At 67.1% G+C, this 22,228-nt stretch overlaps 1 protein-coding gene across 2 annotated transcripts in view; it reads right to left on the reverse strand.

Moving 5' to 3' along the window:
* Positions 1-13,611, reverse strand: part of SHROOM4 (shroom family member 4) — a 30,045-nt gene extending 16,434 nt beyond the window's left edge. The window contains exon 1 of one of the 2 annotated variants that reach the window (XM_075941277.1): positions 13,396-13,611. In XM_075941277.1, the coding sequence (XP_075797392.1) occupies positions 13,396-13,533 (138 nt within the window). In that variant the 5' untranslated portion in view covers positions 13,534-13,611. Of the gene's footprint in view, positions 1-765; positions 2,223-13,395 lie in introns of those variants that run through there. The other variant, XM_075941278.1, reaches the window with a different exon arrangement.
* Positions 13,612-22,228: the final 8,617 nt, after the last annotated feature.

The following is a 22,228-nucleotide window of genomic DNA, read 5'->3' on the forward strand; positions in this document are numbered from 1 at the left end:
CCATCCGTAGGGCTGCAGGGTCCCCGTGCCTCTGTGCACATAACAAAATGTATTCCGCACATGGGGGGAAAAGTTGGCAGAACGTTGCCAGCGCCCCTCCAAACCCTCGTCCCCAATGTGGCTACTGGCAGCCTGGGCCACAACACGCCATCCCGGGGCACCGCCCTGAACAGCTAGGCACTGCCCCGTGCCCCTCACCATGGTACCAGGCACCCATCCTCCCTCGGGCACTGCCCTCTGGGCCCTCCTGCCGTGCGCCACCCACTGGCACAGCTGGATTCCAGCAAATGCTGGAGGAGCCAGGGGGTGCCTGGAGTCCCCGGCCAGGGATCAGCTCCTGCCCCACCTAGTGCTGACCGCTCGGCCAAGGGACCAGGGCAGGGCAGGTCTGCCCCAGGACGGCCCCCAGGGCCTGGCACCGCCAGCACGGTCTCCCCCTCTGCTGGATCTGCGGGGGACGCCGGCGGCACCGCCCACACGCTACCCCACAGGGGACACGGCCCAGCCCACAGCACGGCAGGCGGCATCCACGCTCCGGCCTCGTCGGCCCTTCCCCACCCCGCTGCCATGCAATCCCCCGCTGCGCCCCCCCCGCCCCCAGGGCTTCCCCCTCCCTGCTGGACTGGCCCCACTGGGGGGCCCCGCTCTCGGGCACCAGCAGTGCTGCTCCCTGAGCTGCAGAGAGGGGCCATCAACGCCCCTCCTCAGAGGCAACCGGGCCCCTGCCTGGGAACCCCCCAGCAGCCCCCCGGCCGGGACTCGTACCGCTCGCGGAGGGGCCCGCTGGCTGCTCTCGGCTCGGATCCCGGGGCAGCCGCAACGCCCCAGGGGCCCCGCTGCCCCCCGGACGGGCCAGGCTGGGCGGAGGCTCAGAGCCGCCCTCCCCCGCCCTGGTCACATGCCTCTCGCAGCCGAAAAATGTCTCCCGCTCTCCCCGCAGATTCCCTGCCGCCGACGGGCGCACAAGGGCCCATTGTGCCGCCGAAACACCAGCCCAGTGTCCAGGCTCCGGCCGCCCGGCCTGCGTCAGCCCAGGCAGGCGTGGGACGCAGGGCTCGGGCCACGGGGCATTCCAGCTCCGGGACTGGCCAGCCTGGCTCGGCCCCACACCCCTGCTCGCGGGCCCGGGGGGGCACGGACGGGGCCTGGCTTGGCCCCACAGCCCTGCTCGCGGGCCCAGGGGAGCAGGGGGAGCACGGACGGGGCCTGGCTCGGCCCCACAGCCCTGCTCACGGGCCCGGGGGGGCACGGACGGGGCCTGGCTCGGCCCCACAGCCCTGCTCACGGGCCCAGGGGGCAGGGGGGGCACGGACGGGGCCTGGCTCGGCCCCACAGCCCTGCTCCCTGGTTGGGGGGGAGGTGGCACGGACGGGGCCTGGCTCAGCCCCCCTCACTGGCCAAGGGGGGGGGGCACGGACGGGGCCTGGCTCCTGGCCAGGTAGGGAAGCAGCTGCTGAGCAGAGCCCCCCAGGCTGGCACAGGTGGGCCCCGGTGCTGCCCCTCTTCACAGAGGGGCCACTGGCTACATGTGCCTGGCAGACAGGCCCCATCTCCCTGGCCCAGGGCATGGCGGGGCGAGAGCTGCAGAGGAGACTGCCCGGGGCGCCTGGCCAGGAACCGGGCAAAGGAACGTGGGTCCCCCAGGGCCAGTGGCATGGACCTGCACAGAGGGGCAGGCAGGCGCCCGAGCATGGAGCCCAGAGCTGGAGTGGGGAGACCGAGACCCTGCCTGTGCTAAGAGCAGCTGGCCCCTCGCCCCAGCACCGTGCTCGTGCAGGAGGACGGGTTAGGGTCAGGGGCAGCGCCCGCACTTCAGGGGCGTAAAGCACCCTAGGCAGGCACAGCACCACTGCTGCAAGGGGAAACTGAGGCACAAAAGGGGCAGCGCTTGCCTGGCCACAGAAAGAGTCCAGAGTTCAGGGCCCTGCTCGGCTTTCCTTGCCTCCCTGAGTAGAGCGGGCCCTCCCCTGGACCCCTAGCCCCATGCTCCCCTGGCCTGCCCGGGACCTCCAACCGGTCCAGCCTGCTTTGGCCAGGAGGAGCCCTCGCCCGATCCAGGAGCAGAACGTCCCCTCCCCCCCCAGCAACAGCAGGGACAGCCCCATGCTCCGGGCCACAGCGTGGACGGCAGCCCCAGAGCAGGCAGGCTGGCACCCACTGGCACGGCAGGGACGCCCCAAGGGCCAGCGCTGCCCACGAGCCCCCAGCACCAGGGCACAAACAGGGGTGGGAGCTCCCAGCCACTCCCACGCCAGGCTCTGGGCCCCCTCGCCAGGCCCAGGCCCTGCCCCAGACAGGATGTGGCTGAGGCTGCAAATCCCTCCCTGGCTGACGGGCCGGCTGGCCCCGCTCCCGCTGGGCAGCTGCCTGAGCCCTGCCGGGAGGGGCCACGGCCACGGGAGTGCTGCTGCGGGCTCTGCCCTGGGCCCAGCTCTGCCCAAGCTGCAAGGAACCTGGGCTGGAGCCGAGTGCCCTGGAACAGGCTGAAGGATGAGCCAGGCCAAGGCAACCCCACAGAGCATGTGCCCCCGGGGACCCTGCCCCACACCCTCCCCTCCATGGCTGCCAACGGACTGGGGGGCACAGCCCCTCCTCACTGCTCCTGCCAGCCCCCCATGGGGACCCCACAGCCAAGCATTAGAGCATGGCAGCCCCCCGTGGCCCCCACAGCACATCACCCCCCCACGGCCCCCAGAACCCAGCAGCCCCCCAGAACCCAGAGGGCTCCCTGATGGAGCTCAGCAAGGCAGCCTGCGCCCCAAGTCCTGGTCCAGGCTACGCAAGGCAGGGCAGGGACCTGGGACAGAAGAGAAATCCGGCTCCCAGCACCAGACTCCTGCCATCTCCGTCCCGCTGCCGATCCCAGCCAGCGGCTGGCCAGGGAGGGCTCTCAGAGCCGGGGGGGGAGGGGCAGGCCCAGGATCTGTGTGCCACATGGCGAGAGGTGCCAGCACCAGCATCAGGCCCCAGGTGCTGCCCCGGGCGCTGTCCTCCCCTGCTGAGCCACAGAGCTGGCAGGGTAACAGGTCAAGCTCCACCCAGACAGCCTGCCCTGGGGGCAGCTGTGACGGCACATCGGGGACCCCTGCCCCCCGTCCGCAGCAGGATGGGTCTGCGCCAGAGGGGTCAGTGCTGCTCCGAGACAGCCCAGCCCGGGTGCCCTGTGGACATAGGAGGAGGGGGCAGGCAGCCTCAGAGCCCTTGGGGCGGGGACACGGGCCCCGATCCCCCCGCACTCAGCCTGGTCTCTTCTCCTCGTGTTGGCCCAGCCAGGACTGGCCCGTGGCGTGGGGGGGGGTCTGCTCTGTGCCGGGTCCCCCTGCGCTGGGGGGTGCGATTCCCACTGACACCCACCTTGGGATGTGGTGTCAGCACCTCGCTGGTCGCGGTGCTGGGGCTGTGGGCGACCCCTACTGGCCTCTGGCTGTGAGCACGGCCCAGCGGGGCTGCCTAAGTCGGGAAGACAAAGACCCAGCCCGCGGGACGAGCGGAGGCAGCGAGGGAACCAGGAAGTGAGTGTTGGGGGAGGGCGCAGTCTGGGGCTGGAATCATGAAGGAACCAGTCTGAGGAGGGGGCTGGAATCTAGGGGCCCAGGGACCCATCTCAAGGGGGCTGGGGCATCCTGGCCCTGACTCCTGTAGACGCACCACGTCTGTGCTGGGCTGTACCCTGGAGGAGCAAGAAACCCCCCTGTTCTACCGGCCGGCGGAGCCTGTTCTTGCTGCTACGGGGGTGCAGTGTCGGGGGAACCCCACATGCCATCACACCCCCCCTCGGCCCTGGGCCACTCACTCTCCCCAGGCAGCCACACCCCTTCCCCTGGCCAGGTGAGAAGTTGCCAGGCCAGCGTTTGCCAAGCAGGTCCCATGGAGCCCCGGGTGCCGCAGAACATGGGCAGGGGCTCCGCGAGAAATCGTGGAATACAGAATTGTCGTCTCACAATGGAAGCTGACGACAGAACAGCTCTTCACAGATACATTCTCCTGACGATAACGTAGCAGGAATTGAACCGTGCTCCCCACTGGCCAGCAAACGTTCTCATAGGTAGGGGCTCCTTGGGATAGGAACGGTTATTTTAGGGGTTCCTCCATGGGAAAAAAGTCGGGAATCACTGTGCTAGGCCATGGCCTATGAGCCTGTCTGCAGAGACCCGCCCCGCCCCACCCCTGCGCTGGGCAGCGCTTACAGACACCGGCCAGTAGGGGTCACCCACAGCCCACACAGCCACCAGTGACTGCCCGACAGAGTGAGCCAGGGCCACGAGGGTGTAGAGCCCCCCACTACGGCTCAGAGGCCCCGAGGCAGGGGCTCCGGCCACCGCGCTGTGGGCCCCCTGCTCTGTGGGAGCCCCTCTGCAGGCCGGAGGGCTCCAGCCACTTGCTCTGTAGGAACCCAACTCAGGTTGCTGGCCAGGGAGCTGCCTCCAGGTGCCCGGAGAGACCGAGGCGCCCGGAGAGACCGAGGGGTGCCCGGCAGCAGGCACAGGGGCCGAGGCGCCCGGAGAGACCGAGGTGCCTGGAGGGGCCGAGGCGCCCGGAGAGACCGAAGTGCCCGGAGGGGCCGAGGCGCCCGGAGGGGCCGAGGCGCTCGGCGGCAGGCACAGAGGCCGAGGTGCTCGGAGAGGCCAAGGTGCCTAGAGGGGCTGAGGTGCTCGGAGGGGCTGAGGTGCGCCCAGCGGCAGGCACAGGGGCCGAGGTGCCCGGAGAGGCCGAGGTGCGCCTGGCGGCAGGTACAGGGGCCGAGGTGCCCGGAGGGGCCGAGGTGCACCCGGCGGCAGGCACAGGGGCCGAGGCGCTCGGAGAGGCCGAGGTGCCCGGAGGGGCCGAGGTGCGCTCGGCGGCAGGCACAGGGGCCGAGGTGCCCGGAGAGGCCGAGGTGCGCCCGGCGGCAGGTACAGGGGCCGAGGTGCCCGGAGGGGCCGAGGTGCGCTCGGCGGCAGGTACAGGGGCCGAGGTGCCCGGAGGGGCCGAGGTGCGCCCGGCGGCAGGCACAGGGGCCGAGGCGCTCGGAGAGGCCGAGGTGCCCGGAGAGGCCGAGGTGCACCCGGCGGCAGGCACAGGGGCCGAGGCGCTCGGAGAGGCCGAGGTGCGCCCAGCGGCAGGCACAGGGGCCGAGGTGCCCGGAGGGGCCGAGGTGCGCTCGGCGGCAGGCACAGGGGCCGAGGTGCCCGGAGAGGCCGAGGTGCGCCCAGCGGCAGGCACAGGGGCCGAGGTGCCCGGAGAGGCCGAGGTGCGCCCAGCGGCAGGCACAGGGGCCGAGGTGCCCGGAGGGGCCGAGGTGCGCTCGGCGGCAGGCACAGGGGCCGAGGCGCTCGGAGAGGCCGAGGTGCGCCCGGCGGCAGGCAGGCTGCTGCATGTGGGCAGCTCAGAGGCTCCGTGCCCCCGCACTGCCCAGCCTAGTGGCTGCTGGTGGGAGGCCGTCTGAGCCTGGCTCTGGCGGGCAGGAGTGCGGGCGCAGTCGCCGGGCCAGGCCTGGGCACAGGGCAGGCAGAGACACACCCCATGCTCCGAGTGCCAACAGGAAGCTGCTCCCTCCAGGGCTCTTTCACCCCCACCCCCGCCGGGGCTCATGCCCTGCTCACCAGCGAGGGATGCGCCTGGCCTGAGAGAATTTGCCCCCCACCCGTGGGATCCTGGCCTCCCGCCCCCCAGCTCCACATGGCAGCAAAGGGGTCCCGGGGCCGCATGTGCAGCTGGCTGGGAGCCAGGAAAGCGGCACACCCCGCCGGAGCAGCCTTCGGCCCCTGCTCCCCGACTCCCGCCAGCTGTGGGTGTGGGGTCCCAGTGCCCACAGAGGGGCCGAGAGCAGGAGCCCGCCAGGTGGACACGCAGCCAGACCGGGCCTGGACTCAGACGCCCGGGTCCTTCTCGCTTCCCATGAGGCCGGCCAGCTGACCCGCCCCTCAGCTCTGGGCACTGCGGGGTGCAGGACCAACCCTCAGGGAGCATGGCAAGCGGAGACAGGTCCCCCCCGAACCGGCCCAGAGCACTGGCTGGGGCTGCTGGACCCCCTGGAGCAGGCAGGCCTGGGGCTGTCCGTCCCCCACTGCTGAGCCCTTTGGCCCCAGAGCCCCATGGGCACCCGCCTGACCCGAGATCAGCTGCCCACGCTGGCCCACAGACCCCTGGGTGCCATGAGCGGGAGCCCAGCTGGGCTCCGTGTGCTGCCCCTTCTGGGCATGTGGGTACCTGCTTACTCACCTCCCCAAGGCCAGGGGCTGCAGCCAGCTCCCCTCGTGCCCTGGCCTCCCCCAGAGCCCCGCCCGGCTGCCCCGCTGCACTGCACGGCCTGCACCTTGCTCCAGCCCTAGCCAGGCCAGCACCAGGGCCCTGCCCCAGGGCTCACGTCGCTCGCTCACAGCAGACCAAGCCTGGGCCAACTGGTGCATGGTGGCATCCCCTGTTGCCCGCCCTGTCCTGCCGGCCAACACAGAACCAGGCCCAGCGCCCCTGCCCCTCCCAAGTTGATAGCCTGCCATGCCATCGGCAGCCCCCGCTCGGGTGTGCTGGAGCCACGAAGCAAGTCCCTGGGGAAGACACACGCGTGAAACTAGAGTCAGTCGATTCTGCCCCGTCCGGCATCTCCTGCCACCTGGACTAGCCCCCACCCACCAGGCAGCCGGGTATCTCCCCCTCCACTGCACAAAGGGGAAACTGAGGCCCAGACTGAAGGTGCACTTTGCCCAGGCTCCCACAGCCAGTCAGAGACGGAGCCCGGCCAGGCACACGTGGCTCCCCACTCCCTGCTGAGCCCAGTGGCAGGACTGGCCGGTGGGCAGGCTGCCGGGTGGGTGCTGCCGACCGGTTGCCCCTCCCGACCCGAGGCAGGACTCAGGGACCGTGTCCCACTGGGCTTCCAAGGAGAATCACCAGCGCAAGTGGCCGACTGTGCAGGGCCATCGGCAGCAGCTGCCCCAGAGGGAGCAGCCCCGTGCAGGCCATGGGACACACAGCAGCCCCGTGCACTGCCCACTGCCACAGGGCCAAGGGCCCGGGCCAGCCACCAGCCCAGCCCACAGCAGCAGACTGGGGGGGACAGGAGGATGCACCCTGCTCTGGCAGCCAGGGACCCCACCTAGCTCAGAGCTGCCCCCGAATGAGCCAGCGGGCCCTGGGGGTGGCCCCGGGGAGCTGCCCGGCCGTGCCCAGGCCACAGCGGGTGCTGAATTGGGCCAGGGCCATGCACACACCTTCCGCCCCCGGGCGTTCCCAGCAAGAGGAGGGAAGTGGAGCTGGAGGCCAGGCAGCTGGGAGAGGTTCCTGGGGCGGCCAAGGCCGATCCCGCCCACCCAGCCGGCACAGGGGACATGACGCTGGCCCGGCTGCCCGCAGCCCCCTCCAGGCCACGCGGCGGCATGGGGGGCGGGAGGAGGGCCAGGCGCCGCGGGACGGAGGAGCAGTGCCGGCGTCCCCCCCCAGGAGCACGAGCAGCCGCCTGCCACTGTGGCACTACCCACAGCCGAGCTGCCCTCCCCCTCGGCTGCCAGCCCCGCCAGGTCCCCACCACCCTGCCCGGGGAGCCCAGGGAGAAGGGTCAGCCCGGCAGGACCAGGAGAAACTCGCACACTTCCCGGCTGCCGCCAGGTGCCCACAGGCCTATGCCAAGGGCACGGACCCCCCGGAGCGGCAGGCGATTCCCCCAGCCCAACCCACAGGCCCCCTTCGGATTCTGGGAGTCTCAGGAACCCCAGCACCATGCTGCCCGCACCACCAGGGCCTGCAGAGCCAGGGCGGCACCCAAGGGAGGGCCCCAGCCTGCCCGCTGCTCAGACCCCCAAAGCCCAGTGTGACTGGGGGGGTGTCTGCTCTGTGACCCGGGGCCCTGCGCTGTGGGATTCCCACGGACTCACCCCGTGCGGATTGGCCCAGACACCCCGGCCCAGCCTGGGCAGGGAACAAGGCTCTTGCCAGGGGAGAGACAAAGGGAGGGCGGCGGAGCAGCCACCTGGCTGGGGGCAGGCCTGGGAGCTGGGCATTCTTGGCTGGGATGACATGGAGAGAGCAGGCTGAGCAGAGCGCTGGGAATTGAGGGGCCCGGGCACCCTGCCCCCAGGGCTCTAGAGCTGCCAGCCTGACGCCCTATGGCCACATCCCGTCTGCGCTGGGCTGTACCCGGGGAAGCACCAACCCCCCGTTCCACTGGCTGCGGAGTCTCCTCTCGCTGCTACGGGGTGCAGGGTGGGGGCCCCGAGGCGCCGCCACACCCGGCTCCAGGGAGCTGGCGGGGGAGGGACGCCTGGCAGAACCGCAGCCAGCGGGGCTCACCCGGCCCCTGCACTACGCCAGCCACGCAGCCCTCCCCGCCCCTGCAGCGGGCACAGCCCAGGCCCGGCCCCAGCCCACGAGGGCAGCTCCCCCCCCAGCGCAGCCAGCTCCGAGCTAGAGGTTTGATGTTCAGCACATGGGCCCTGGCCCCACCCCCGCCCACGGGGCCCCACCCACATTTCCGGGGGCGCGAGGCCCAGGAGCGCAGCACCAAGCACTCTCCCGCCCTGCCCGGAGTGGGGGGGCAACGCTGGCAGCCAGAGCCGGGGCATGAGAAGGGTTCGCCCCAGGCCACGGCCGAACTGACCTCCCCAGGCAGCATGTTCCCCGCCACCCAGCCAAGCCGCTCCCCTGTCGGGCTCTGCCGGCCCAGCGCCCCGAGGGGGGACGTGTCGGGTAACTGACTGAGGGAATAGTCGGGCACTTAGCCCCCAGGGCGCCTCCGCACATTCGCCCCAGGGCTGCCGCCAGCTTCAAAGGCAAAAGCCACGAAGCCCGAAGTCGGCAGGGAACTGCCACTTTGAACGGCCCCCCACTTCTCCCGCCCCCCGCTGCCTCTGATCCCCCCCTCTTCTCCCGCCCCCCCGCTGTCTCTGATCCCCCCTCTTCTCCCGCCCCCCGCTGCCTCTGATCCCCCCCTCTTCTCCCGCCCCCCCCGCTGCCTCTGATCCCCCCCTTCTCCCGCCCCCCCGCTGCCTCTGATCCCCCCCTCTTCTCCCGCCCCCCCGCTGCCTCTGATCCCCCCCTCTTCTCCCGCCCCCCGCTGCCTCTGATCCCCCCCTTCTCCCGCCCCCCCGCTGTCTCTGATCCTCCCCCTTCTCCCGCCCCCCCGCTGTCTCTGATCCTCCCTCTTCTCCCGCCCCCCCGCTGCCTCTGATCCCCCCCTTCTCCCGCCCCCCCGCTGCCTCTGATCCCCCCCCTTCTCCCGCCCCCCCCGCTGCCTCTGATCCCCCCTCTTCTCCCGCCCCCCCGCTGCCTCTGATCCCCCCCTCTTCTCCCGTCCCCCCCGCTGCCTCTGATCCCCCCCTCTTCTCCCGCCTCCCCGCTGCCTCTGATCCCCCTCTTCTCCCGCCTCCCCGCTGCCTCTGATCCCCCCTCTTCTCCCGCCCCCCCGCTGCCTCTGATCCCCCCCTCTTCTCCCGCCCCCCCAGCTGCCTCTGATCCCCCCCTCTTCTCCCGCCCCCCCCGCTGCCTCTGATCCCCCCCTCTTCTCCCGCCCCCCCGCTGCCTCTGATCCTCCCTCTTCTCCCGCCCCCCCGCTGCCTCTTATCCTCCCTCTTCTCCCGCCCCCCCGCTGCCTCTGATCCCCCCCTTCTCCCGCCCCCCTGCTGTCTCTGATCCCCCCCCTCTTCTCCTGCCCCCCCGCTGCCTCTGATCCCCCCTTCTCCCACCCCCCCCGCTGCCTCTGATCTCCCCCTCTTCTCCTGCCCCCCGCTGTCTCTGAACCCCCCTCTTCTCCTGCCCCCCCGCTGCCTCTGATCCCCCCTTCTCCCGCCCCTCCCGCTGCCTCTGATCCCCCCCTTCTCCCGCCCCCCCCGCTGTCTCTGATCCCCCCCTCTTCTCCCACCCCCCCGCTGTCTCTGATCCCCCCCTCTTCTCCCGCCCCCCACTGCCTCTGATCCCCCCTCTTCTCCCACCCCCCCGCTGCCTCTGATCCCCCCTCTTCTCCCGCCCCCCTGCTGCCTCTGATAAGAGCGGCCAGACTGGGTCAGACCCAAGGTCCATCCAGCCCAGTGTCCTGTCTGCAGACAAGTGGCCAATGCCAGAGCCTCAGAGGGAGTGAACAGGACAGGGAATGATCAAGCCACCTCTCTCCTGCCACCCATCTCCACCCTCTGACAGACAGAGACCAGGGACACCATTCCTCCTAACAGCCATTAATGGACTGAACCTCCATCAATTTATTATCTAGCTCTCTTTTAAACCCTGTTCTAGCCCTTGCTTAAACCTCCTTAGGCGAGGAGTTCCACAGGTTGACTGTGCGCTGTGTGAAGAAGAGCTTCCTTTTATTTGTTTTAAGCCTGCTGCCCGTTAGTTTCAATTGGTGGCCCCTAGTTCTTATATTATGGGAACAAGTACGTAGCTTTTCCTTATTCACTTTCTCCACACCAGCAGGCAGCGGGGGGGGGGGGGGGGGGGAGGACTAGTCAACTAGCCTGTCGACTGTCCAATAAGCATTTGCTAATCCAAGAGTCAACTAGTCCTTCACATCCGCCGTAAGAATCACCCTTAACGGGCCAGCGGCCTGAGCAGCCTGTCCATGGCCAGCCCAGGCATCTCACAGGCAGGGCTGCTCCGGCCCCCGGCCCACCCCCCTTCAATCGTTTAACCAGTTAACGGGGATCTGACTTCCCTAGCCCCTCCTCCTAGCCCAGACCAGTCACCCAGCCTCCTTGGGGATTTCACCCTCCAGACGCGTGTGCACGTCCGGCTCCCGCCACCCTCTCCGGCTCAGCAGGCAGCCGGGCATTCACGCCAGGGCTCCCAGATCAGCCTCTCTCGCCTTTCCTGCCCTTCTGCTCTCAACCTTCCCTCCCGAACGCCCACCCGCCTCCCTGCTCCCCGACACGCTCCTTGCTCCTTTCAGGCCCCCAGGCCCCGGGCGCCGCACAGCCTGCCTGCCTGCGCTGCCCCCCGTGCGTTTTAACTAGCAACGAGGCAAGCGCGGGTGGCAGCCAGCTGGAACGGTGAGTAGCAGGTTTAGGCTATTTCCACTGCACGGGGGGAGCCAGCCCAGCCCTGAATGGGAATTAAGAGTCATGTGGCCGCAGCTCCAACAGCCAGGGTTTATTTAACCTCCCTTTCAGCACCCTTTACATAAGTTTCCACTCGGATCTCACTGCAGGCGCATGGAACAAATGGCGAGGCACCTCCCAGCCAGAGTCCTAAAGCCGAACTCGCATTGAGAGCACACACAACAAAGCTGGTCGAGGGGTGTGAATGGGTAACCGGTTAACCAGTAAGCCTTCCCTTGCCAGATGAGGCTCTCCAGTAACCGGCCAGGCCACCGCCCCATGGAGCGCCGTGTAGCGAGCCCTGCCCAGCTGCCCCAGCCCGGCCCCATGCTACACCGCAGGCTGGTTAACAGTTACACATAGAGTTTAACCGGTTAACATTTAATACGGGACTTAACATCCCTAGTGTGGCTGCCAATATCCCATGCCACGTGTGAGCTGAGCACAACTGCTCCTGTGCCGTCTTCCTGAGCCTGCAGGCAGCCACGCTGCCTCTGCAGAGGCTCACCGCTTTGCTACATGTACAGTGAGGTTCACAAGCTGCTGGTCAGTTCCACGCCCCCGAGACAGCTGGCTGGACAGAGGGAGAGGGGAGACCTCTCTGGTCACGAACCGTGGGTCAAATGGCCAGAGAACCCCCCAACATTACCTAGAGCAAATTGCCCAAGGACGCAGCTGGCCTGGATTCAAACTTGCCAGTGACAGAAGAGCCACCATGCCTGGTGAATTACGCTGGCCTAAGACCCTGCACCTCATCACAAGGCCGGATTTCTCCAGCCTCCTGCCACTGTACCCTACAAGACCGTCCTTGCCTGGGCCCAAGAGCCCTTAGTCCATCGTCCTTCCGAGGCAGGCAGCTCCTCCAGCTTCCGGCCACAAGGCAGGTTCTCTATCCTTGGGCCATTCTGTGGCTCTTCTCTGACCCCTTTGCAATTTGCCAACCTCCTTGTGGCATGGTGGGCAGCAGCAGCGGTGGGCAAACTTCCAGCAGAGCCCAGGCCAGTGCTCGGGGGTGGAATCCCCCGCCCCCCGCTGCAGTCCCCGTCTGCGCAGCCCAGGGGTGTTCGCCCTCCGGCTGCAGCGCCAGGAGCTCACAGGGCGGATTGTCAGCCCCCCCAGCGGCTTTCCAGACCCAGAGTTGAGGCGCCTGGAGAGGAGGAGCCACAAGAGGGGGGGGGGGACAGAGCCTCGGGCTCCAGACCCAGAGGGAAGAGAGTGCGGATAAGGCAGCTCAGCCTCAAGCACCCACTGGCCAGAGGCCCCGTACCCCAGGGCAAAGCCCCAGAGGAGTCCCTCACTCCCCGGGCGGAGCAGCCCCCATCCCCCGTGCGCTGCCCCCTGGGCACCCACCTCTGTGCCCTGGCACGAGGGGGTCAGTCCAGAGCCCTGCTCCCTGCACAGCTGCACCCAGCGTCCCCCAAAGCCCGGCCCGGGGCCGCCCGGCTCCCTTCTGCCCCAAGGGCCCCCCTGAGCCCTCTACTCCCGGCCCCACAAGGACCCCCCCCCCCGCTCGGCCCCGCTCCCGGCCCCGCAGGGACCCCCCCCGCTCGGCCCCCCGCTCCCAGCCCCGCAGGGACCCCCCCCCCCGCTCGGCCCCGCTCCCGGCCCCGCAGGGACCTCCCCCCGCTCGGCCCCGCTCCCGGCCCCGCAGGGACCCCCCCCGCTCGGCCCCCCGCTCCCGGCCCCGCAGGGACCCCCCCCCGCTCAGACCCCCCCGCTCCCAGCCCCGCAGGAACCTCCCCCCGGCTCAGACCCCCCCGCTCCCAGCCCCGCAGGAACCTCCCCCCGGCTCAGACCCCCCCGCTCCCAGCCCCGCAGGAACCTCCCCCCGGCTCAGACCCCCCCGCTCGGCCCCGCTCCCGGCCCCGCAGGGACCCCCCCCCGGCTCGGACCACCCCCCCCCCCCGCTCGGCCCCGCTCCCGGCCCCGCAGGACCCCCCCCCGGCTCGGACACCCCCCCCGCTCGGCCCCGCTCCCGGCCCCGCAGGGACCCCCCCCCCGGCTCGGACACCCCCCCCCCGCTCGGCCCCGCTCCCGGCCCCGCAGGGACCCCCCCCCGGCTCAGACCCCCCCCGCTCCCGGCCCCGCAGGGACCCCCCCCCCGCTCGGCCCCGCTCCCGGCCCCGCAGGGACCCCCCCCCCCGGCTCGGCCCTCCGCTCCCAGCCCCGCAGGGACCCCCCGTTCCCGGTCCCCCCCGAGACCATCTTCCGGCTCGGACCCCGCTCGGACCCCCCCGGCTCCCGGCCCCGCAGGGACCCGCCGGGCTTGGCGCCGGAGCCGCTTCTCCGCACTCGGACAAAAGTTTCCAGCGGGCCCGGCCCGGCTCGGCTCGGCTCGGCCCCGCCGGCGCCTTCGGGCTCAGGGCGCCCCCTGCCGGCCGCGCCGCGCCCTTACCTTGGAGACGATGAGGGGCTCCCCGTGCTCCAGCCCCCCCTTGAGGGTGAAGCCCCAGGGCGCGCCCCCCTGCAGCTGCACGTGCACGTACTGGAAGGAGACCAGGCGGCTCTCGGGGCGCCCCTCGGCCGGCTCCATGGCCCCATCCCCGGCCGGCGGGGCAGGCTCCCGCGGCACTAGGAGGAAATGACACGGAGCAGCCAGCAGCGTGACGGAGGCGGGGGCCGGGGCAGCCCGGGGGCCGGCCAATGAGGCGCGGCAGGGGTGGGGCGCGGGGCCGCCCGGCCTCATTGTTACACGCTCGGCTTGCGGGGGGCGGGGGGAGGCCTGGATGTGTATTTACACAGGGCGCTTGAGCACACGTGGGCATTTCTGTGTGCGAGTGCAAAGCTGGCTGCCTTCCTGTGTACTAGTGCAAGGCCACGTGCATCCCTGTGTGCGAGTGCAAAGCTGGCTACATTCCTGTGTACTAGTGCAAGGCCGCGTGCATCCCTGTGTGCGAGTGCAAAGCTGGCTGCATTCCTGTGTACTAGTGCAAGGCCGCGTGCATCCCTGTGTGCGAGTGCAAAGCTGGCTGCATTCCTGTGTGCGAGTGCAAAGCTGGCTGCATTCCTGTGTACTAGTGCAAGGCCGCGTGCATCCCTGTGTGCGAGTGCAAAGCTGGCTGCATTCCTGTGTACTAGTGCAAGGCCACGTGCATCCCTGTGTGCGAGTGCAAAGCTGGCTACATTCCTGTGTGCGAGTGCAAGGCCGCGTGCATCCCTGTGTGCGAGTGCAAAGCTGGCTGCATTCCTGTGTACTAGTGCAAGGCCACGTGCATCCCTGTGTGCGAGTGCAAAGCTGTGTGCATACCTGTGTGCCTTGAGCATCCCTGTGTGCGAGTGCAAGGCCTCGTGCATTTCAGTGTGCATGTGGCTATATGTAGCTGGGCATGTGTGCTCCTCCTTCGCACTGAGGCATGTGGGTCGGCATGCCTGTGTGTGTGCACTGCAGGCCATATGTGTGTAAGTGAGCATGGGACCTTGTGCATGGGCCTGAACTGCCCCGGTGCCCAGTCCCCAGGCCTGTCGCAGCTCCAGGAGAGAGCCCGCTCCCCAGTTAGAGGCCTGGGGCAGGTTCCCGGAGAACCCTGCTCAGGTTTGCCCAGTGCTGTGTGTACCCCGTGGCGATGGGGGTGTGTGGCTATAGGGATCCCTGCAGGGACGTGCTGGAAAACCAATTTCCGTACCAGCACGGCCTCTGCCGGGGCCACCCCTGGGAAGCAGCTCAGTCCTTACGGGCTTGGGTGCATCACATCCTCTGTCCCAGGGGCTTGCAAACACTGCAGGGCAGCGCCTGTCTCTGGCCAGCCATGACATCCTGGCCCCCAGCCGAGTTTCGCCCTTGACTCGGAGGGGCCAGGATTGCTCCTGATGTGTCTGCAGGGCCTCCCAGGGAGCCCTCGCCTGGTTGGGCTCTGGTCTAAGGGTTACTGGAATGCAAGTAATGACTCACCCGCAGGCAGTCCCAGCTGTCAGCCTGGCCACCCGCAGGGTTTTGCAACAGCAGGGTCCCCGCGTGGCCCCGAGCCAGCGTCCCGCGTGCACGTGTCCCAGCTGGCCACGAGCGCGGCGCCAAACAGAGCCACCCAGAGACAGCATCTCCTCTGCAGGCCGGCCGCCTTTGCGCCACGGCCCCCCAGGCACCAGGCCCTTTCACTGCTTGGCCAGCTGGTAATTGGTGAGTTTCAAGCCCAAACCCTGATTGGAGAAGGCGAGAAACCTGCCCGAGCGGGCGCTAGCCCCCAGCTGGGCCTTGCTGCCCAAACCTCCCTGGTCCCGCTTACCCAGCCCCGGGCCGTCCCCTCCCACCTCCCCGGGGAGGAAGCCGGCGGCCGTTGTCCCACTGCTCAGGTGTGAACCAGCAAGACAGTTTGCCCTCGCTCACACCAGCCATCTGGGACAGCACAGACCTGATCCCAGTGACAGAGCTCACAGCTAAGTGCTCTAACCACTGGACCACCCAGCCCTGAATGAGGAATTATCCAGGACCCTGTGCTGTTGCCAGAGCAGCGGGGAGCCTGTTGCCAGGCCTGTCTGCAATTCCTTTTCCGTGACTTGGGCACTAGGGCGAAGAGGGCGCCCGAAATCACAGGGCTGCCCTCTCTTGCCCCGCCCCCACCCCCGCCCTTGCTGTTAAACTGCTGCTCACTGCACAGCGCCCGGTGCCTCACTCAGCCCAGCCACCCCGGGGCCCAGGGCGGGGAGCCCCTCCCTGCCGCGGCACAGAGACTCCAGGCTGCCCCAGGTAGCGGCTGCAAGGAAGCCAGGGGCAAGACACACAAAGCCTCCACAGCCGGGGTTCCCTGGGGACTGGGGCGCACGGGGGAGCCTCGCCAGGCTGAGGAAAGGCACCGAGCCAGCCAGCCAGCCGTGGGCCCTCTCCCCAGAGCGGGGCCCTGCTTTGCCTTCAGGCCTGAGTGAGCAGCAGCCAGAAAGCTCCCATGGTGCCATGGCGGGGGAGGCGCTGGGGGGGGCCGCACTGCATGGCCACATTTCCAGGGTGGGTCCTCGCTTCCGTTCCAGGGATCCCGGCACCAAGCTCATCCCACCGGAATGTACTTCCATGCCCTCCGACGTGGCTGAGCTGCCTGGCTGCGCCCTTCCTGGCCACGCTAGCGGGCTGGGCCAGCTGAAAGCATGGGACGGATCCCTGCCCTGCCCTCCCTGAGATGCACAGCCAGCCGGGCAGAGCAGTGCCCGGGGAAGCCACTGAGCCACCGCGGCAGGACGGTGACTTGGGATCGAGCCACACCCACTATCTAGCAGACCTGACCCCTGGCCCCAGAGCGCCAACGCACTGTGCTGTGCACTGGCCTGGGAACGTGGCCGATGAAGGGTCCATCTCGTCAGACTGGCACTGGCAAATGCTGGGCACTCAAGCCAGGGGCCGTCAGAGGGCCAGGGCCTCCGGGAGCATGGAGGTTGAGGGCCCTTGTGACCGGTGCACCAGCAGGGTGCTGCGCTCGTTCACCGGAACAGGACTTGCCAGCCTGGACGAGACCCCAGGGCAGTTCCACTACCCACGGTGGCTGGTACCAGATGCGTCAGAGGAAGGCAGAGCCCCACAGTAACCCACGTGGGATAATCCCTGCCCCCCGTGTCAGGTGTGAAGGACCCTGCGGTAACAGACCTGCCCCTCTGCATCATGGGAGGGGTAAATAGCAGCATGCAGCTGGATATTGCTGAGCCATTAGTGCATCTACAGCCCGTCAGCCTTCATTCATAAATCACTCTTGGCCTTTCTCTCAGCGCTCCCTGCAGAGCGCCTCAAAGCCCCGCGCAGCCATTAGCTCAGTCACCTTCACAGCCCCCACATGCAGGACCTCAGTGTCCTTAGCCCCCTTTTATAAATGGGGAAACTGAGGCACAGAGCGATGCCTCAAGCCACGCCTTGCATCTGTGAGAGAGCCACGGTCCTGCCCCCCAGCCCGTCTGTTGCTCGGATTAAATAGGCCAAGGCCTTGGAAACCTCCACCACCCGCCCCCCTGCAGGAAGCATGCCAATTGTGCTGCTCTGGTCCATGCTCAGGAGAGATGGGCCACATGGGAGCGCCCCCTGCTGGCCAGTGGCTGCAGAGGCCTCCCTGGTGCCCCTGGCCAGGTCACTGCACTGCCAGGCTTCTGGGTGCATCCCACAAGTACAGGATCACGGCCATGCAACCACGTTGCTCCCTGACATTCCAGACCCTGGCCTCAGGCTGAGGGGGGAGAGCGCAGGGGGCCTTGCTGCCGTGCTGCCTCGGGGGTCTGGCTGCAGCTCCTGCTAGTCACGCCATCCCGGCCTGCTGCGTGTCAGACACGTAGAAGAAGATAATTTGTTGGACAAAAGTCAACATGGGTTCTGTAAAGGGAAATCCTGTCTTACTAATCTAGTAGAGTTCTTTGAGGGGTTAACAAACGTGCGGACAAGGGGGATCCAGTAGATACAGTGTACTGAGATTTCAGAAAGCCTTTGACAAGGTCCCTCACCAAAGGCTCTTGTGTAAAGTAAGTTGCCATGGGAGAAGAGGGAAGGTCCTTTCTTGGATTGAGAACTGGTTAAAAGACAGGAAACAAAGGGTAGGAATAAATGGTAAATTTTCAGATTGGAGAGGGGTAACTGGTGGTGTCCCCCAAGGGTCAGTCCTGGGACCAATCCTATTCAATTTACTCATAAATGATCTGGAGAAAGGGGTGAGGAGTGAGGTGGCAAAGTTTGCGGATGATACGAAACTGTTTAGGATAGTCAAGACCAAAGCAAACTGTGAAGAACTTCAAAAAGATCTCACCAAACTGAGTGATTGGGCAACAAAATGGCAAATGAAATGTAACGTGGACAAGTGTAAAGTAATGCACATCGGGAAAAATAACCCCAACTACACGTACAGTATGATGGGGGCTAATTTAGCTACAACTAATCAGGAAAGAGATCTTGGAGTCATTGTGGCTAGTTCTCTGAAAACATCCACGCAGTGTGCAGCGGCCGTCAAAAAAGCAAATAGGATGCTAGGAATTATTAAAAAAGGGATGGAAAATAAGACGAAGAATATCTTACTGCCCCTGTATAAAACTATAGTGTGCCCACATCTTGAATACTGTGTACAGATGTGGTCTCCTCACCTCAAAAAAGATATTTTGGCCTTGGAAAGAGTTCAGAAAAGAGCAACTAAAATAATGAGGGTTTGGGTCCCATATGAGGAGAGGTTAAAGCGACTGGGACTTTTCAGTTTGGAAAAGAGGAGACTGAGGGGGGCTATGACAGAGGTCTATAAAATCATGAGTGGTGTGGAGAGGGTGAATAAAGAAAAGTGTATTAGTTCCCATAATAGAAGAACTAGAGGACACCAAATGAAATTAATGGGTAGCAGGTTTAAAACTAATAAATAATCCCTAAATAATCCCTATTAATTATTTAATAACTGATAAATAATAATCCCAGGAGCCCAGGGATGTTTCTTGTGCCCACGTCTGAGCTGCATGGCCTCAGGCAGTCACCTGATGGCCTTCCTGGCCCTGCCCGCCTGCCCCTGCTTCGCGAGCGCAGCTGGGGGCGTCCCAATGGACTCGAGCCAAATGCCGGCCACAGTCCTGTGTTATTGTAGGGCTGCTCCGTGGGGCAGGCGTGTTACTGTAGGGCTGTGGGGGAAGGCAGGTGTGTTATTGTAGGGCTGCTCCGTGGGGCAGGCGTGTTACTGTAGGGCTGTGGGGGAAGGCAGGTTTGTTATTGTAGGGTTGCCCAGGAAGTGGGTTTCTTCCTGTGGGGTCGTTGGATCCCTCCTGCCAGGGGCTTTGAGTTCTCCTCAGGTCTTTCCCTGCACACACCTCTGGTTTTCTGCCCTTCCTGCTGCTTCCTGGGGCTGCCTCCGTGCCAGTCGCTCCTGGCTCGGGGAGGGGCCTGCTGGCTCGGCGGGGGGGGGGGTGCTGCTGGCTCGGGGAGGGGCCTGCTGGCTTGGGTAGGGTGCTGCTGGCTCGGGGAGGGGCCTGCTGATTCGGGGGGGGGGGTGCTGCTGGCTCGGGGAGGGCCCTGCTGACTCGGGGGGGGGCCCTGCTGGCTTGGGTAGGGCCCTGCTGGCTCGGGGAGGGGGCGCTGCTGGCTTGGGTAAGGTGCTGCTGGCTCGGGGAGGGCCCTGCTGACTCGGGGGGGGGGGCCCTGCTGGCTTGGGTAGGGTGCTGCTGGCTCGGGGAGGGCCCTGCTGACTCGGGGGGGGGCCCTGCTGGCTTGGGTAGGGTGCTGCTGGCTCGGGGAGGGGGCGCTGCTGGCTTGGGTAAGGTGCTGCTGGCTCGGGGAGGGCCCTGCTGACTCGGGGGGGGCCCCTGCTGGCTTAGGTAAGGTGCTGCTGGCTCGGGGAGGGCCCTGCTGACTCGGGGGGGGGGGGCCCTGCTGGCTTGGGTAGGGTGCTGCTGGCTCGGGGAGGGGCCTGCTGACTCGGGGGGGGGCCCTGCTGGCTTGGGTAGGGTGCTGCTGGCTCGGGGAGGGGCCTGCTGGCTCGGGGGGGGGGGGGCGCTGCGGTATCAGGCAGTGGCTGCTGCACAGAGCCCACACCTGGTCTGTTTTTCTCCAGGCATTGCAGCGCATCACCCCCCAGGCAGGCACATTCCTGGCCCCTTGAGCATCTTCCCGGCCCCACGCTGCTCCTGGAGAACCTGCCTCCTGCCCCTGTTAATTATCCCCCTGCAGCAGGGAGTTGGACTTTCCCCAGCTTTGCACAGGCCCAACAACAAGGGCAGTTGGAGAAGTGCTCCCCGTTGGTCCTAGCCACTAATTAATAACTCCCCCCCCCCCCGCCAGTCCAGCAGGAGCAGAGAGCCAGGGCGCACACAGGCGCTCGCCCCCACTGCCCCACTGCCACACACGCACCCAGGACCCACGGCAGCCCTGCAGCCCCGGGCTCATGCGATCCGGCTAATCATTAACCCGCGGGACCGGCATGCGGCCCAGCCCGGGCTGCCAGGTCTGTGCATGGCCAGGGGGCAGGGGCTGGGGGAAGCCTGGGCCCCAGGCGAGTAGCTGCGCTGTGTGAGCCCCCCGACATCTCTGCTGATTCACCCTAGGCGGCCTACCACTGCCAGGGGCTCACCCCAGCTCTACCCATGCCCCCCCCCCGAGCTTCCCCAGCTCTACCCATGCCCCCCCCCGAGCCTCCCTGGCTCTGCCCATGCCCCCAGAGTCTCCTCACCCCCCCGGCTCTGCCCATCCCTGAGTCTCCTCACCCCCCCCCCCCCCGGCACAGGGGGCTGCAGGCGGGGGGAGGGGCACACGCCACGGGGCGGGGGCAGGCACAGGGGCTGCAGGCGGGGGGAGGGGCACACGCCACGGGGCGGGGGCAGGCACAGGGGCTGCAGGCGGGGGGAGGGGCACACGCCGTGTGCGTAAGGTGCCACCCGTCCGTATTTCGGAGACCCAGCCGTGCTCGTCCCAGCAGTATTGGTCGCTCTGGCGTGTTCCTCTGCGCACCCAGGCCACGGGCTGGCCAGGGAGGGTGGGCGTGCGGGAAACGCCCGGGCGCGCCGTGGCCCCTTGGCGGGGCTGGTGGTCTCCGGCCTCAGGCTGGGCACCGCAGAGCAGGACTGGGCGGCACTGGGAGCCGGGTCTGCCCCACTCTTTGCCCCCAGCCCACCTCAAGCCTGGGCTGCAGAAACCCGGCTGGGAGCCGGCCCTGGAGGGGTTAATCACCCCCCCGCCCATGGGACCCCTGCCCAGAGCCCTTCCCCAGCTGGTCAGGGGACCCCGTTCCCTTGGTGATGCCGCCCCAGCAGCTCCCAGCTGGGCCGCCACTGCTGTCGGGAGAGGGCAGGGCTGGGGGGCAATGCAGGTGCGACATGGGGGGGCGTCTGCTCTGTGACCCGGGGCCCCCTGCGCTGGGCTGAGATTCCCATGGACTCACCCCAAGCGGATTGGCCCAGACACCCCGGCCCGGCCTGGGCAGGTAACAAGGCTCTTCCCCGGGGGAGGCAAAGGGAGGGCGGGGACGGCCACCTGGCTGGGGGCAGGGCCTGGGAGCTGGGCAGTCGCTGGCTGGGAAACATGAAGGAAACAGCCTAAGCTGGGTGCTGAGGGCCTGGGGGGCGATGGACCCCTAACCCAAGGGGGCTGAGGCATCCTGGCCCTGACTCCCCTACCCACGTCACGTCTGTGCTGGGCTGTGTCCTGGAGCGGCGAGAGCCCCTCCCCGTTCTACCGACTGGCGGAGTCTGTTCGTGCTGCTACGGGGGTGCAGGATCGGGGGGACCCCGACCATCCCAGCGGGTGACTTGGGGGAGGAACACACCCTGCCCTCGCTTCTGGGGGACTTTATATTGGTTCTTTCTTCTGTTCTCCAGCCCAAACACAGGAAACAGCAGCCAGAGCTGCAAAGCCACCAGCTCTGAGCGGGATGGAGCAGGCGTCTCCTGCCCCTGGGGTTCTAACGCCCAGGAGAGGCCTTTTCCCTCCTCTGCTCCAAGACTCAGGGATGGGCAGAGATTTTACTGCCAGGCCATGGACCAAGCCCCTCTCCCCCCCCCCCCCGGAAAAGGTCTGCAGTGACCTCTGCTGGAGAATTGGGTCAGCTGCACCCCGGGGCCAGGGATGCCAGACACTCAGCGATCCTGGGAGGGGAGGAGGGGCCGTGGCGGGGCAGTGGAGAACCGCCAGCCCTGGGCGAAGGCTACGGTTGCCTCACATGCTTGCTGGAGAGAGGAACTGTGTTTGGCAACCCAATCAGTCCCCAGCTCTTCAGTCCCCCCTCCGTCCTCCCTTTCCCGGGGCAGCCACCCAGGCTGGGGAGCCCTCCAGCTCGTGGCAGCACAGATAATAATCTGCACAGCAGGGGAAACTGAGGCATGGCATTTGCCCACACTCACGCAGTGCGTGATTGGAACCCAGGAGTGCTCTAACCATTGGCTCATGCTGTCCCTGCAGGGAGCCCTGGCCAGTCAGTGCTCATAAGAACATAAGAACGGCCGTACTGGGTCAGACCAAAGGTCCATCTAGCCCAGTATCCTGTCTGCCAACAGTGGCCAGCACCAGGTGCCCCAGAGGGGGTGGACCAAAGACAATGATCAAGCGATTTGTCTCCTGCCATCCGTCTCCAGCCTCTGACAAACAGAAGCCAGGGACACCATTTTATCCCCTGGCTAATAGCCTTTTATGGACCTAACCTCCATGAATTTATCCAGCTTCTCTTTAACTCTATTATAGTCCTAGCCTTCACAGCCTCCTCTGGCAAGGAGTTCCACAGGTTGACTACACGCTGTGTGAAGAAGAACTTTCTTTTATTAGTTTTAAACCTGCTACCCATTAATTTCATTTGGTGTCCTCTAGTTCTTCTATT

Source organism: Pelodiscus sinensis, chromosome 13 (genome assembly GCF_049634645.1).
Source record: "Pelodiscus sinensis isolate JC-2024 chromosome 13, ASM4963464v1, whole genome shotgun sequence".
Lineage (NCBI taxonomy): Eukaryota > Metazoa > Chordata > Testudines > Trionychidae > Pelodiscus > Pelodiscus sinensis.